We start from the raw sequence: 12,132 nt of genomic DNA on the forward strand, positions 1-12,132 counted from the left end.
TGCTGTGAAATCTGACAGTAAATCAAATACTACCATCTGCTGGTGATAGAATGAAATGTCAGCTTGTTTACTTAAAATATTGGGAAGTGAAACTGACAGGTGATTCAACGACATTCTAGGTAGAAGGACGTGGACTATTAACACGGATCATACGGACTGATCACACAGCTTTGGTGAGTCTTGCTGTTAAAGGATCATTCACACCAGAGGAAATGGCTGAGAGAGATCTTCTTGAAAGTTTCCTGACCTGCCACTTGTGTTCAGAGACTTTCAGTGATCCTGTGTCTCTGAGCTGCAGCCACAGCTTCTGTTCAAGCTGCCTGCAACGATTCTGGGAACAAGCTAACAACAAAAACTGTCCCATTTGTAAAAGAAAATCCTCCAAAGAACTTCTTCCGCCGAGCTTCACCCTGAAGGGACTGGCTGACTCCTTTGCCGAGAGACAGAAAACTGGATCACTTGAGACAGAAAAGGAAGAGGAGAAGGTGGAGGTGGTGTGTAGTAAACACCCAGAAGAGGCTAGGCTGTTCTGTGAGGATGAAGATCGAGTTGTGTGTCCTGTCTGTGAGTTTTCTCTCCACCAGGGTCACAAGGTCATTCCGATAGAACAAGCAGTCAGAGACCTGAAGGACCAGATGAGATCTGACTTGGAGACTCTGCAGGACAAGCAGGTCAAACACAAACAAGTGGAGGAAACATACGACGGAATGATTGAACACTCCAAGAAGCAGCTGTTGTCCACGGAGACACAGATCAGAGCAGAGTTCAACAAGCTGCACCAGTTCCTGAAAGAGGAAGAGGAGTCCAGACTGGCAGCTCTGAGGGAGGAAGAGGAGCAGAAGGGGAAGAGGATCAGCAGAGAGATGATGGTGATCCAGGATCAGATCTCCTCTCTGTCAGACAGTATCTCTGCTGTTGAAGAAGACCTGCAGAAAGACAACGTGCCGTTGCTCAGCAGTTATAAATCCACTCAGACCAGAACCAGAGTCCAGACCTCACTGTCAGATCCACAGCCGGTCTCGGGAGCACTGATAGATGTGGCCAAACATCTGGGCAACCTGTCCTTCAGGGTCTGGGAGAAGATGAAGGATGTGGTCCACTTCAGTCCTGTCATTCTGGACCCAAACACTGCAGCCCCCATTCTCTGTCTGTCTGATGATCTGACCGGGGTGAGACAGGGAGACACAAACCTGCAGCTTCCTGACAATCCAGAGAGAAACTCTAAGTATGCCGAGGTTCTGGGCTCTGAAGGCTTCAGCTCAGGGAAACACAGCTGGGAGGTGGAGGTGCGAGACCATCCTGTCTGGTCTGTAGGTTTGGCTAAAGATTCATATGACAGGAAGGGAGAGATATCTGTGACACAAAAATATGGAATCTGGTGTTTATTGTATCGCAGGGGAAAATATATTGATGGAACTGGTGAGACTGTCAGAGTGGAGAGGAGTCTCCAGAGGATCAGAGTCCAGCTGGACTATGATGGGGGGAAGGTGTCTTTCTACAACCCTGAAGACATGACTCACATCTACACTCACAGAGACACTTTTACTGAGAAACTCTTCCCCTGGTTCAATATTGGACGAGATGGTGATGCTAAAACAGCTGATATCAAAATGTGTCAAAGTGAGGTTTCTGTGATGTTCAGGGAGGGAGGTGAGCTCTCAGCGACTCATTAGGATTTCAGAGTGGTGGTCGTCGTTTGTTCAGATTTTTAAAGAAAATCTTTAATATGAAAACCAAACATAATGATTTACTGTTCAGAATGGAACAAAAAGTGAATGTTGATGTAATAATCTCCCTGTGTCCTTTCTACCAAGTGTGACTGTTGATTGTCAGACATATTCTATATATTACTTTAGTTTCATGTATTTGAACAAAAGTGCAAGAAAATGTAACATTTCCATCAAATACACTTAAAGGTTGAGTAGGTGATTCTATCCAGAAATACTTTCTGTTATATACCTTGAAATCCTTGTAACATACCGATAGCAATGAATACATTAAATGCTCTGACATAAAAAACATTTTAATATTTTCATCTGTGGCCGTGGCAGGACTGTAAAAACCCCGTCCAATCAAAAATGGCCGGAGAAATAATTGGACGGCCTGCCTGTCTGTCAATGCTTACTTCCTGATTGCTGCACTCTGAGGTCTGAACAAAGGGGGGCGGGGCTTTTTCAGTTCACCGATGCGTTCCAAATGACCTACTCCTTGTATAAATATGTAAATATACCATTCCTTTTTCTGAACATCTCTCTGTCCAGTAATTAACACAGTTCTGTGTTTTTCCTACACACCTCATGGTTGTAAACATAACTTTTGTCCCTAATTCAATTTTCCATATTTTTGGAGCAACCAACAGACAAACGTGAGGAAAGTGAAGAGACAGTGAGAGAGAGACAGAGAGGGAGCTGCGAGCCGCAGACAGACAGTTTTATTTTGCTTTGTTAAAAACAACTTACGGCAGCTAAATAACGCTCAGCTTTGTTGTTCACCTGATGTGTTGTTCATGAAGGGGTGTGTATGAGAAGAGATATTACATGTGTTCCTCTGCTTTGTGATGATGTGTTTTGTTTGCTCTGATGAGGATATTAAACTTCTAGCATGATTCTTGCCTTGTTGTTATTGTGTCTATATGGGTGCATGTGCTTTGGGAAGTCGTAGTGAACACCAGCAAATAGGGCTTCCCTGAAAGCCACTGTGTAATTCAAACCCAGTCTAAATAGTGTCATTGTTTTTATTTAAATATTTTTGGATAAAACATCTTTACACGCGGACTGTTAGTCGACAGTGTGCTGCTCCACACGGTTATAGATATAGAACGGAAAACAACATGATTTGGTTCAAAGATGGCCACAGGGACCATTTCAGAAAATGAATGGATATGACACATTTGGAGCCTCTGTAAAAATGTCAGAAAACATCAGGTCCAAAGTCTTAATTAATAAAACACAAACTGTACACATAACTATAAAGACGTTAAAGTGATGGACACTTTAAAAACCTGGAGTTTACAATGAACACATTTTACACAATGTCAGAAGCTTCAAGTTGTCAAGTGTGATCCCTTGAAAGAAAAGACGGTTGTGCCAGTAAGCACTCAACTTACTCCCTTTTGTAATGTTTTACTCCTTTTCAGCATGTTTGATAGACTGGTAGGTGGACATGACATTGATATAGTAACACAATCATTTTTAACGTTCATGCTCTGATTATTGAACCAGTAAATCAGACGTTAGTCAGTACTTGAGTAGTTTTTCCATTAGATACTTTCTTGCTCTTACTCAAGTAACTATTTGTATGACTACTTTTTACTTCTACTTGACTCATATTATTAGAAAGTAACAATACTCTTACTTGAGTGCATCTTTTGGTTACTCTACTGCCCTCTGCAGGCCAGTGAGAGACTGATGATACTGGCCTGATGGTGGAGGATTCATTAATGGTCGTGTAGGTTTTGTTTTACATTTAGGTTTTTATTCATGTTTGTGTTGCGTACAATGAGATGTAAAGGTGACTATTATGTGTCTGTGTAATTTCAGAGGAAATGTTTTGCACAAGTGAAATACTTCTTTCATAGTATTTTCACTGTCTTGGAAGAGTACATTGTCATTTAATTAAATTATGATTTACATTGATACAAAACGTGTTGAACACAAATTCTGAATTGTAATGTTTTAGCCTCTGTGTTTCTGTGTTCAGACATTTGTTTACAATGTTAATACATATTCTCATTTATCTTCTTTTTCACTTACAGATAAAATATTTACATACAAAGTTGCTGTGAAATCTGACAGTTAATCAAATACTACCATCTGCTGGTGATAGAATGAAATGTCAGCTTGTTTACTTAAAATGTTGGAAAGTGAAAGTAAAAAGTGATTCGACGCCATTCCAGGAAGAAGGACGTGGACTATTAACACGGATCATACGGACTGATCACACAGCTTTGGTGAGTCTTGCTGTTAAAGGATCATTCACACCAGAGGAAATGGCTGAGAGAGATCTTCTTGAAAGTTACCTGACCTGCCACGTGTGTTCAGAGACTTTCAGTGATCCTGTGTCTCTGAGCTGCAACCACAGCTTCTGTTCAAGCTGCCTGCAACAATTCTGGGAACAAGCTAACAACAAAAACTGTCCCATTTGTAAAAGAAAATCCTCCAAAGATATTCCTGATGTGAACTTCACCCTGAAGGGACTGGCTGACTCCTTTACTGAGAGACAGAACACTGGATCACCTGAGACAGAAAAGGGAGAGGAGAAGGTGGAGGTGGTGTGTAGTAAACACCCAGAAGAGGCTAGGCTGTTCTGTGAGGATGAAGATCGAGTTGTGTGTCCTGTCTGTGAGTTTTCTCTCCACCAGGGTCACAAGGTCATTCCGATAGGACAAGCAATCAGAAACCTGAAGGACCGGATGAGATCTGACTTGGAGTCTCTGCAGGACAAGAGGGTCAAACACAAACAAGTGGAGGAAACATACGATGGAATGATTCAACACTCCAAGAAGCAGCTGTTGTCCACGGAGACACAGATCAGAGCAGAGTTCAACAAGCTGCACCAGTTCCTGAAAGAGGAAGAGGAGTCCAGACTGGCAGCTCTGAGGGAGGAAGAGGAGCAGAAGGGGAAGAGGATCAGGAGAGAGATGAAGGTGAACCAGGATCAGATCTCCTCTCTGTCAGACAGTATCTCTGCTGTTGAAGAAGACCTGCAGAAAGACAACGTGCCGTTCCTCAGCAGTTATAAATCCACTCGGACCAGAACCAGAGTCCAGACCTCACTGTCAGATCCACAGCCGGTCTCGGGAGCGCTGATAGATGTGGCCAAACATCTGGGCAACCTGTCCTTCAGGGTCTGGGAGAAGATGAAGGATGTGGTCCACTTCAGTCCTGTCATTCTGGACCCAAACACTGCAGCCTCCAGTCTCTGTCTGTCTGATGATCTGACCCAGGTGAGACATGGAGACACAAACCTGCAGCTTCCTGACAATCCAGAGAGAAACACTGAGTATGCCAACGTTCTGGGCTCTGAGGGCTTCAGCTCAGGGAAACACAGCTGGGAGGTGGAGGTGGGAGACCATCCATACTGGTTGATAGGTTTGGCTAAAGAGTCATATGACAGGAAGGGAGAGATATATGTGACACCAAAATATGGAATCTGGTGTTTATTGTATGACGGGGGAGAATACATTGTTGGAGATGGTAAGACTGTCAGAGTGAAGAAGAGTCTCCAGAGGATCAGAGTCCAGCTGGACTATGATGGGGGGAAGGTGTCTTTCTACAACCCTGAAGACATGACTCACATCTACACTGAGAGAGACACTTTTACTGAGAAACTCTTCCCCTGGTTCAGTATTGAAGAAGCTGGTGATGCTAAAACAGCTGATATCAAAATATGTCAAAGTGAGGTTTCTGTGATGTTCAGGGAGGGAGGTGAGCTCTCAGCGACTCATTAGGATTTCAGAGTGGTGGTCGTCGTTTGTTCAGGTTTTTAAAGAAGATCTTTAATTTGAAACCAAACATAATGATTTACTGTTCAGAATGGAACAAAAAGTGAATGTTGATGTAATAATCTCCCTGTTTCCTTTCTACCAAGTGTGACTGTTGATTGTCAGACATATTCTATATATTACTTTAGTTTCACGTATTTGAACAAAAGTGCAAGAAAATGTAACAAGTCCATCAAATACACTTAAAGGTTGAGTAGGTGATTCTATCCAGAAATACTTTCTGTTATATACCTTGAAATCCTTGTAACATACCGATAGCAATGAATACATTAAATGCTCTGACATAAAAAACATTTTAAAATTTTCATCTGTGGCCGTGGCAGGATTGTAAAAACCCCGTCCAATCAAAAACAGCCAGAGAAAATAATTGGACGGCCTGCCTGTCTGTCAATGCTTACTTCCTGTTTGTAACACTCTGAGGTCTGAACAAAGGGGGGCGGGGCTTTTTAAGTTCACCGATGCGTTCAAAGTCAAAGTTTCTGTGGTTTTTCCAAATGACCTACTCCTTGTATAAATATGTAAATATACCATTCCTTTTTCTGAACATCTGTCTGTCCAGTAATTAACACAGTTCTGTTTTTCCTACACACCTCATGGTTGTAAACATAACTTTTGTCCCTAATTCAATCTTCCTTTTTTTGGAGCAACCAACAGACAAACGTGAGGAAAGTGAAGAGACAGTGAGAGAGAGACAGAGAGGGAGCTGCGAGCCGCAGACAGACAGTTTTATTTTGCTTTGTTAAAAACAACTTACGGCAGCTAAATAACGCTCAGCTTTGTTGTTCACCTGATGTGTTGTTCATGAAGGGGTGTGTATGAGAAGAGATATTACATGTGTTCCTCTGCTTTGTGATGATGTGTTTTGTTTGCTCTGATGAGGATATTAAACTTCTTGCATGATTCTTGCCTTGTTGTTATTGTGTCTATATGGGTGCATGTGCTTTGGGAAGTCGTACTGCACACCAGCAAATAGGGCTTCCCCGAAAGCCACTGTGTAATTCAAACCCAGTCTGCATAGTGTCATTATTTTTATTTAAACATTTTTGGATAAAACATCTTTACAGCCATTTGCCCACATAAATACATGATTAAATAGGAATTTCCCTCACATTCCCCCCTTTTGATTAATTTGTAAATCAAACAATTAAATCAACAATCAATAGGTACTGTCATAAAAGGATCACATTGGGGTTACAGAAATCTAAATCGTTACTAATATAAGTTGCTGGATTTATATTACGTGTTATACAATAATATTTCTTTCGGTCAGGTGATACGATTGTTCAATGGTCGGGATCCTGTTTTCTTCCTCTTCAAGAGTGTTCCTTCTTATCCCAAGCCGTGGTGCAGAGCTGAACGTACTGCTCAACTATCTTTCCTGCTTCGTCGGTGTTGTTATGCACGTCGGAGCACAAATGCCGGTCCACAGAAGTGTACAGAGCACCATCAAGACGGGTGGAAAACTGGACCACCACTGTTCCCCACGGACCAAATTGGTCACACAGCCATTGTTGTCCGTCGGCATCACAGCAGTCGCTCCTGTGGTTCTTGCTGGGTCTTCTTCTTCTCATCCTCGTTGGGTTGTGGGTCAGCTCCCTCGCTCAGGATCTCCGCCTTGAGTGGTGGCTCCTTCCTGCAGTGGCTGGAGTGGACCCACGTGGCTCTCTCTGCTATCTTCACAGCCGTGTTGGTTATCAGGAGTACCAGAAATGGTCCTGCCCAGCGTGGTTCCCTCCAGCAACGTCAGCGAAGTCTTTTATCACCACCCAGTCTCCAGGCTGTAGGGGTCCTTGCAAGGGGGTGGTAGGGCTGCTCTGACCTGTGTGTGGACAGACTTGAGAGTTGGAGAGGTTAATGCAGTAGTCAAGCATAGCATAAGTTGGCTGGATTCCTTGTCTTCTCCCGACATGGGTCTGAGGCACACTAAGCACTTTGGGAAAAGAAAACTTTAGAACAAAATGTTTGTGAGTGGTTAGAGAAGTCCCGTGTACACTAGGAACTGTCAGCTGTTTCTACCATATCTAGCCAGGCACTGATACAAACATCTTAGCAAACCCAGGTTGCCCTTTGGAGGAGAGAGGAGGTGTTATTTGGGAAGAAAGGTTAGGCATTTTCACATTTTACATTGTTATCTGAATGGGGTCGTGGTGAGCAGGTTTCCACAATTGCCACCATGCAGTCGTGTGGCTCACCATCCACTGCTGTAGACAAAAGGCTTGCTGTTAAGTACAATGCATCAGGTGATAGTGACATTAGGGAGTGAGAGCAAAACATTATGGTAATGCATCATCTGTGCTGAAGTGAGGTGGCTCATTCTCCACTCCAGGAGAATGGATGCAACTACCTGAGGAACAAAAAGATTTAGCGATGACATTCATTCTCTCTTTTTACAAACAGTCTGTGTCAAAAGGTTGCTCTGAGTTGGGTCAGCCCAAGGTCGGGGCGGCAGTCAGGGTTGGTACAAGCTAAACAAAGCTGGCATGTCCGACGTTGTCCAAGTCCGTGTGTTTGTCGGTCGATGTCCATGATCATGTGTCATGCTCTGCAGAGGCTGTGCCATCTCAGCATAATTTTAAAGATGGCTTGGATCCGATTATCGGTTAGTTTTTTTTTAAAACCTTATGGAAAATAATGTGGCCTAGGAAGGTTACTTCCTGTTTTACCCACTACAATTTTGAGAGGCTGACTTTGTGGCCTTGTGCTGCTAAAAACTTTAGCAGTGCCACTGTGTCAGCCTGGCATATCTGTTCACTTTCTGAAAACCAAAGTGAATTGTCGACCTACTACATAATTTTACTCTTGCAAGGATGTTTTAAGACCTTTTGTCTCAGTAGCCCATCGCGGCTCTGGTGTGTGTCCAAGAACGACCTGTGACATAATTGTGTGTGGATCAGAAACCAATGGAGCTCTGGCATAAACCGCGTTGTTCTCTGCTCTCATATCCCAAACAAATTGCAAGACTGCTGGTTGTTTTTCTTGAGGTGTCTTTTTACTGGAAAGATAGGTGTGCAACAAGGTGAATCTGGACATGCGACAACTCCATGCTCCATGAGCAATCCAAATACTGGAGCTCCCCCAAAATAAATGATCACCAGTTAACAAATCTGACTCATATCCTCTAAGCCATTGTGTCTCAAAATCTTCATCAGCTGTGGGTGTGATGCATTCAGTGCAATGTTAATCGTCAATGTATCTGTGTGTACCCTCCCCCCCCTTTTACGATTGTCATTGCAAAGGTTGTTAGCTGTTGAACAACAGAGTGAGGATGATCACACTTTAAATCCCATGTGTATTCATATAAAAGGAGGAGTTGGGTCAAAAGTGACACCCTGAAAATGCCTATTTTCTCTGGTGTGTGTTTGTATGTGTGTTTTGCTCACCCATGTCCAGTCCCTGTTCCGTCTCTCTGCTTAGTCACCAACCTCCTCTCCCATGTGTCCTTCTCCCTCTTGTTCCTGGATTTGTTACTATAACTCCTGTCCTCTGGTCAGAATTGCCATTCTTCTGAGTTTTTTTTGTTTTTTTTTTGCTTTGGGACAGTCTTTAATCCAGTGAACTCCCACAGTGTTGACAGGCGTGGTGAGCGGTGTTTTTGAAATGTCCATCCATGAGCCCTGCCCCGTCTGCCTGGTCTTCCTCTGCCCTGATGGTGTAGTTTCTGTTCATAGGCCTGCAGTTGAGCCATTTGCAGTCTATTTTCCAGCTTTGCCTTCTTCTTGTCAGCTTTCTCCTCAGTTCTTGCTTACATATTTGGCATAGCTGGAGCGTTCATATCGGGCAAAGGTGCAGCAGGTCCGATGACTCGGGTCCGGCTGTCGCAGGTAATAGTTGTTGTGGTGCAGCTTCAGAAGGTGTGTAGGGAGGAGGAGGCCGTGCTTCGCCAGAGAAACAGTCCAGGTCCTGGTGTACTCTGCCTGTGGGAAAGTTAGCACACTGGGTTTTTAGTTCCCCACCCCCCGCTATGTTAATTCTTTTGTATGTCCCTGTACAATACTGCTGTTTACAATGACTGAAGGCTTTTCAACCTCCATGAAATGTTTTTTTTTTTCAGCACTAATTGCTGCCTTAATACATCTATCTATCTAATTTAGACTGGAACTACCACTCGATGAAAAACCATATTTCTCCCAAACCTCCAGATACTCACATGTTCCGTCTCCATGCTTGTCACACATGGTCTTTGCACACTGTTAGGAGTAGAGGGATTGTAGCTCCTTTTTCTTTCTTTTCTTTTCCCTCTGTTTTCACAAATTTAATGGACTGGTTTTCATGAGAGATCTAAGAGGTGTGGTTAAGCGGTGCTGAGGTTGGGATAACCTCACTTGGAGAGGGGCGTGGTCTCCTCCCCTGGAATCAAGAAAATGAGACTCACCTGTGTGTGCGGGGGGGGCTGAGTGGTGGCTTGAGTGAGCGCCACGCAGCACGGGACGAGAGTCGGACGACGAGACGCACCCGGGCCTCTTGAGAACCAGTCTGGTGCACGAAGACCCATCCACCATCATTCTTTTAAAAACTCTGAACTGAAACCAAAGACGAAGCTCGCCGCTCCTGAGAGAGCACAGGTCTGAGCTGGCGGCGGTGTCGTCCTGGAAGACCAGCTATCTCCGGTAGGCCGACCCACCTCCACACTTCTCTCTAGGTGAAAACCAGTCCATCTCCGCTCTGCTTCTTTCCCAAGGTCTTTCTCCTTCTTACGCACTCCAGGTTAGGACTAGCATTATGTTACTTCTGTTTAAATCTCCATAGACCCGACTAGTCCGTAACATATTTGGGGGCTCGTCCGGGATCCTCTTTGAAGTTAGAGAGTTACACCCAGGCATCCTGTTTGCGAGAAGAGGCACGATTGAGTTGTATTCAGCTCGTTAAAAGCTGTATGTTGCTAGGTTTAGCGGCAGGCCACGGACATACGGCTACGGGCAGGGTAGCTGCACGGTGTCGCCTTCTCGTTGTAAAACCGATGTTTGTGTGTGTATGCAAAACTAAGCTAAGTTATAGCATTTACTGTGTGCGTTTAGGTTAATAAAAACCAGGGTATATGGTTAAAGGTTGATGGTAACGATTTGGTTTGGCGGATAGCTTTGGCTTGTTGTGGCTGGTGTTTCCGGTGGGTACTGAAGTGTATCGGTTTGTGGTTCATGGACGCTCGGTGTGCGGTTCGTGTGTGTATCTGGCTCCGGTAATTAAGTGAGCTACCAGCTGTCTCATTTTTGCTCGCTACAAGTTGGTATGGCTATTTTGTATTAGTTACCTGAAGGGTAATTAGTGAGAGCGTGTCTCTTTTGCGTTAGCCTACTGTGGTGAGTGTTTGGAGGCGGTAACCATGACAACTTTCAAGGCGGAAGTGTTTTGTGAGAGTGACTTTGGACGCAGTGAGTTGCGTAAGCTTAAAAAGGAAGATTTGCTCGCAGTTGCTCAATATTGTGAGGTAGAGGTTAGTTCAGATATTAAAAAGCCAGAAATTGTGGAGACTCTCATTTCAGTGTTGCGTTTGCATGACCCTGTGCAGGAAAAAGAGAGGGAGAGAGAGAACGAGCGCACTTTTCAGCTTGAATTGGCTAGAGTGGCAGCAAGAGAACGAGAGCAGAAGCTTGAGTTAGCAAAGCTGGCTTTGGAGCAGGAAAAACTTAGAGTGAACAACACTGCTTTACAACGTGAACATGAAGCTCGATTTGATGTTTCCGGCTGTTTGAGGCTCATGCCTAAGTTTAATCGGGGTGATGTGAACTCTTTTTTTGACTCTTTTGAGAAAATTGCCCGAGAGCTAGACTGGCCCGAGGACAAGTGGACGCTGCTTATCCAGAGTGTGCTTGAAGGAAAAGCTCAGGAAGCTTATGCAGCTTTAGATGCTTCTGACAGCAGAGACTATGACACTGTGAGGAGAGTGATTTTGACAGCCTATGAGGTGGTACCAGAAGCCTACAGACAGAAATTCAGGTCTCTGCAGTGCAAGTCAAGTGAGACTTTCCTCGATTTGGCTAGGCAACAGGAGGCTGTGTTTGATAGGTGGTTGGCCAGCACTAAAACTCACAATTTCCAAGAGTTGCGGCAACTTATGCTGGTGGAGCAGTTTAAAATCAGTGTACCCCGGCACATGGAAATACATCTAAATGAGTTGGGCGTTACTGATTTAAGAAAAGCTGCTATGGCGGCAGATTCTTATGAGTTGATCCACAGAGAGTCACCTTGGAAGGGAAGATTTAGCAGACAGGATAGGAAGCAAGCTGCATTTGACAGGCCAACAGAAGCTGTTATGCAAAAATCTGCTCCCACCTCTGCCCAGTCTCCAATGCCTGGGAAAAGGTATGAGAAACCATACTTTCCCAGAAGTGAGGTCATCTGTCACTACTGCAGGAAGCCAGGCCATATTAAGTCCAGTTGTCCCAATCTCAAGAGGAATAGTGGGGGAGGGAAAATTGTGGGCTTGATTAGTGCTCAGACTCAGATCAGTCCCTGTGAAGTGGACAGCCAGAATCTGCCATCTTGCCAGGTAGCAAAAGGGTTTGAAGGTTTTGTGTCAAAAGGAGCGGTTTCGGGTGTACCCCATGGTGAAATGGTCCCAATATCCATCCTGAGGGACACAGGAGCTACGCAGTCCTTAATGGTTCAAGGTGTCATAGACCTACCGTCTG

General features: G+C 44.3%; 2 protein-coding genes across 2 annotated transcripts; both read left to right on the plus strand.

Annotated features, from left to right (window-relative positions):
- Positions 1-212: 212 nt before the first annotated feature.
- Positions 213-1,698, plus strand: LOC311010246 (zinc-binding protein A33-like; the record flags this gene model as incomplete). The annotated part of the gene is made up of 1 exon (XM_084040786.1): positions 213-1,698. The coding sequence occupies one exon, from the start codon at positions 213-215 to the stop codon at positions 1,671-1,673; it is 1,461 nt and encodes a 486-aa protein (XP_083896912.1). The 3' UTR covers positions 1,674-1,698.
- A 2,241-nt stretch (positions 1,699-3,939) lies between these two features.
- LOC311010242 (nuclear factor 7, ovary-like) lies at positions 3,940-6,399 on the plus strand. Its single transcript, XM_084040784.1, has one exon. It carries the CDS (start codon positions 3,989-3,991, stop codon positions 5,447-5,449), a length of 1,461 nt encoding a protein of 486 aa, XP_083896910.1. The 5' UTR covers positions 3,940-3,988; the 3' UTR covers positions 5,450-6,399.
- The last annotated feature ends 5,733 nt before the right edge of the window (positions 6,400-12,132 follow it).

Source organism: Eutrigla gurnardus (genome assembly GCF_963514095.1).
Source record: "Eutrigla gurnardus genome assembly, contig: SCAFFOLD_54, whole genome shotgun sequence".
NCBI lineage: Eukaryota > Metazoa > Chordata > Actinopteri > Perciformes > Triglidae > Eutrigla > Eutrigla gurnardus.

Bases quoted from the DNA above. Each gene is read 5' to 3' on its own strand.
- LOC311010242 (XM_084040784.1), top strand. From the start codon at position 3,989: ATGGCTGAGAGAGATCTTCTTGAAAGTTACCTGACCTGCCACGTGTGT.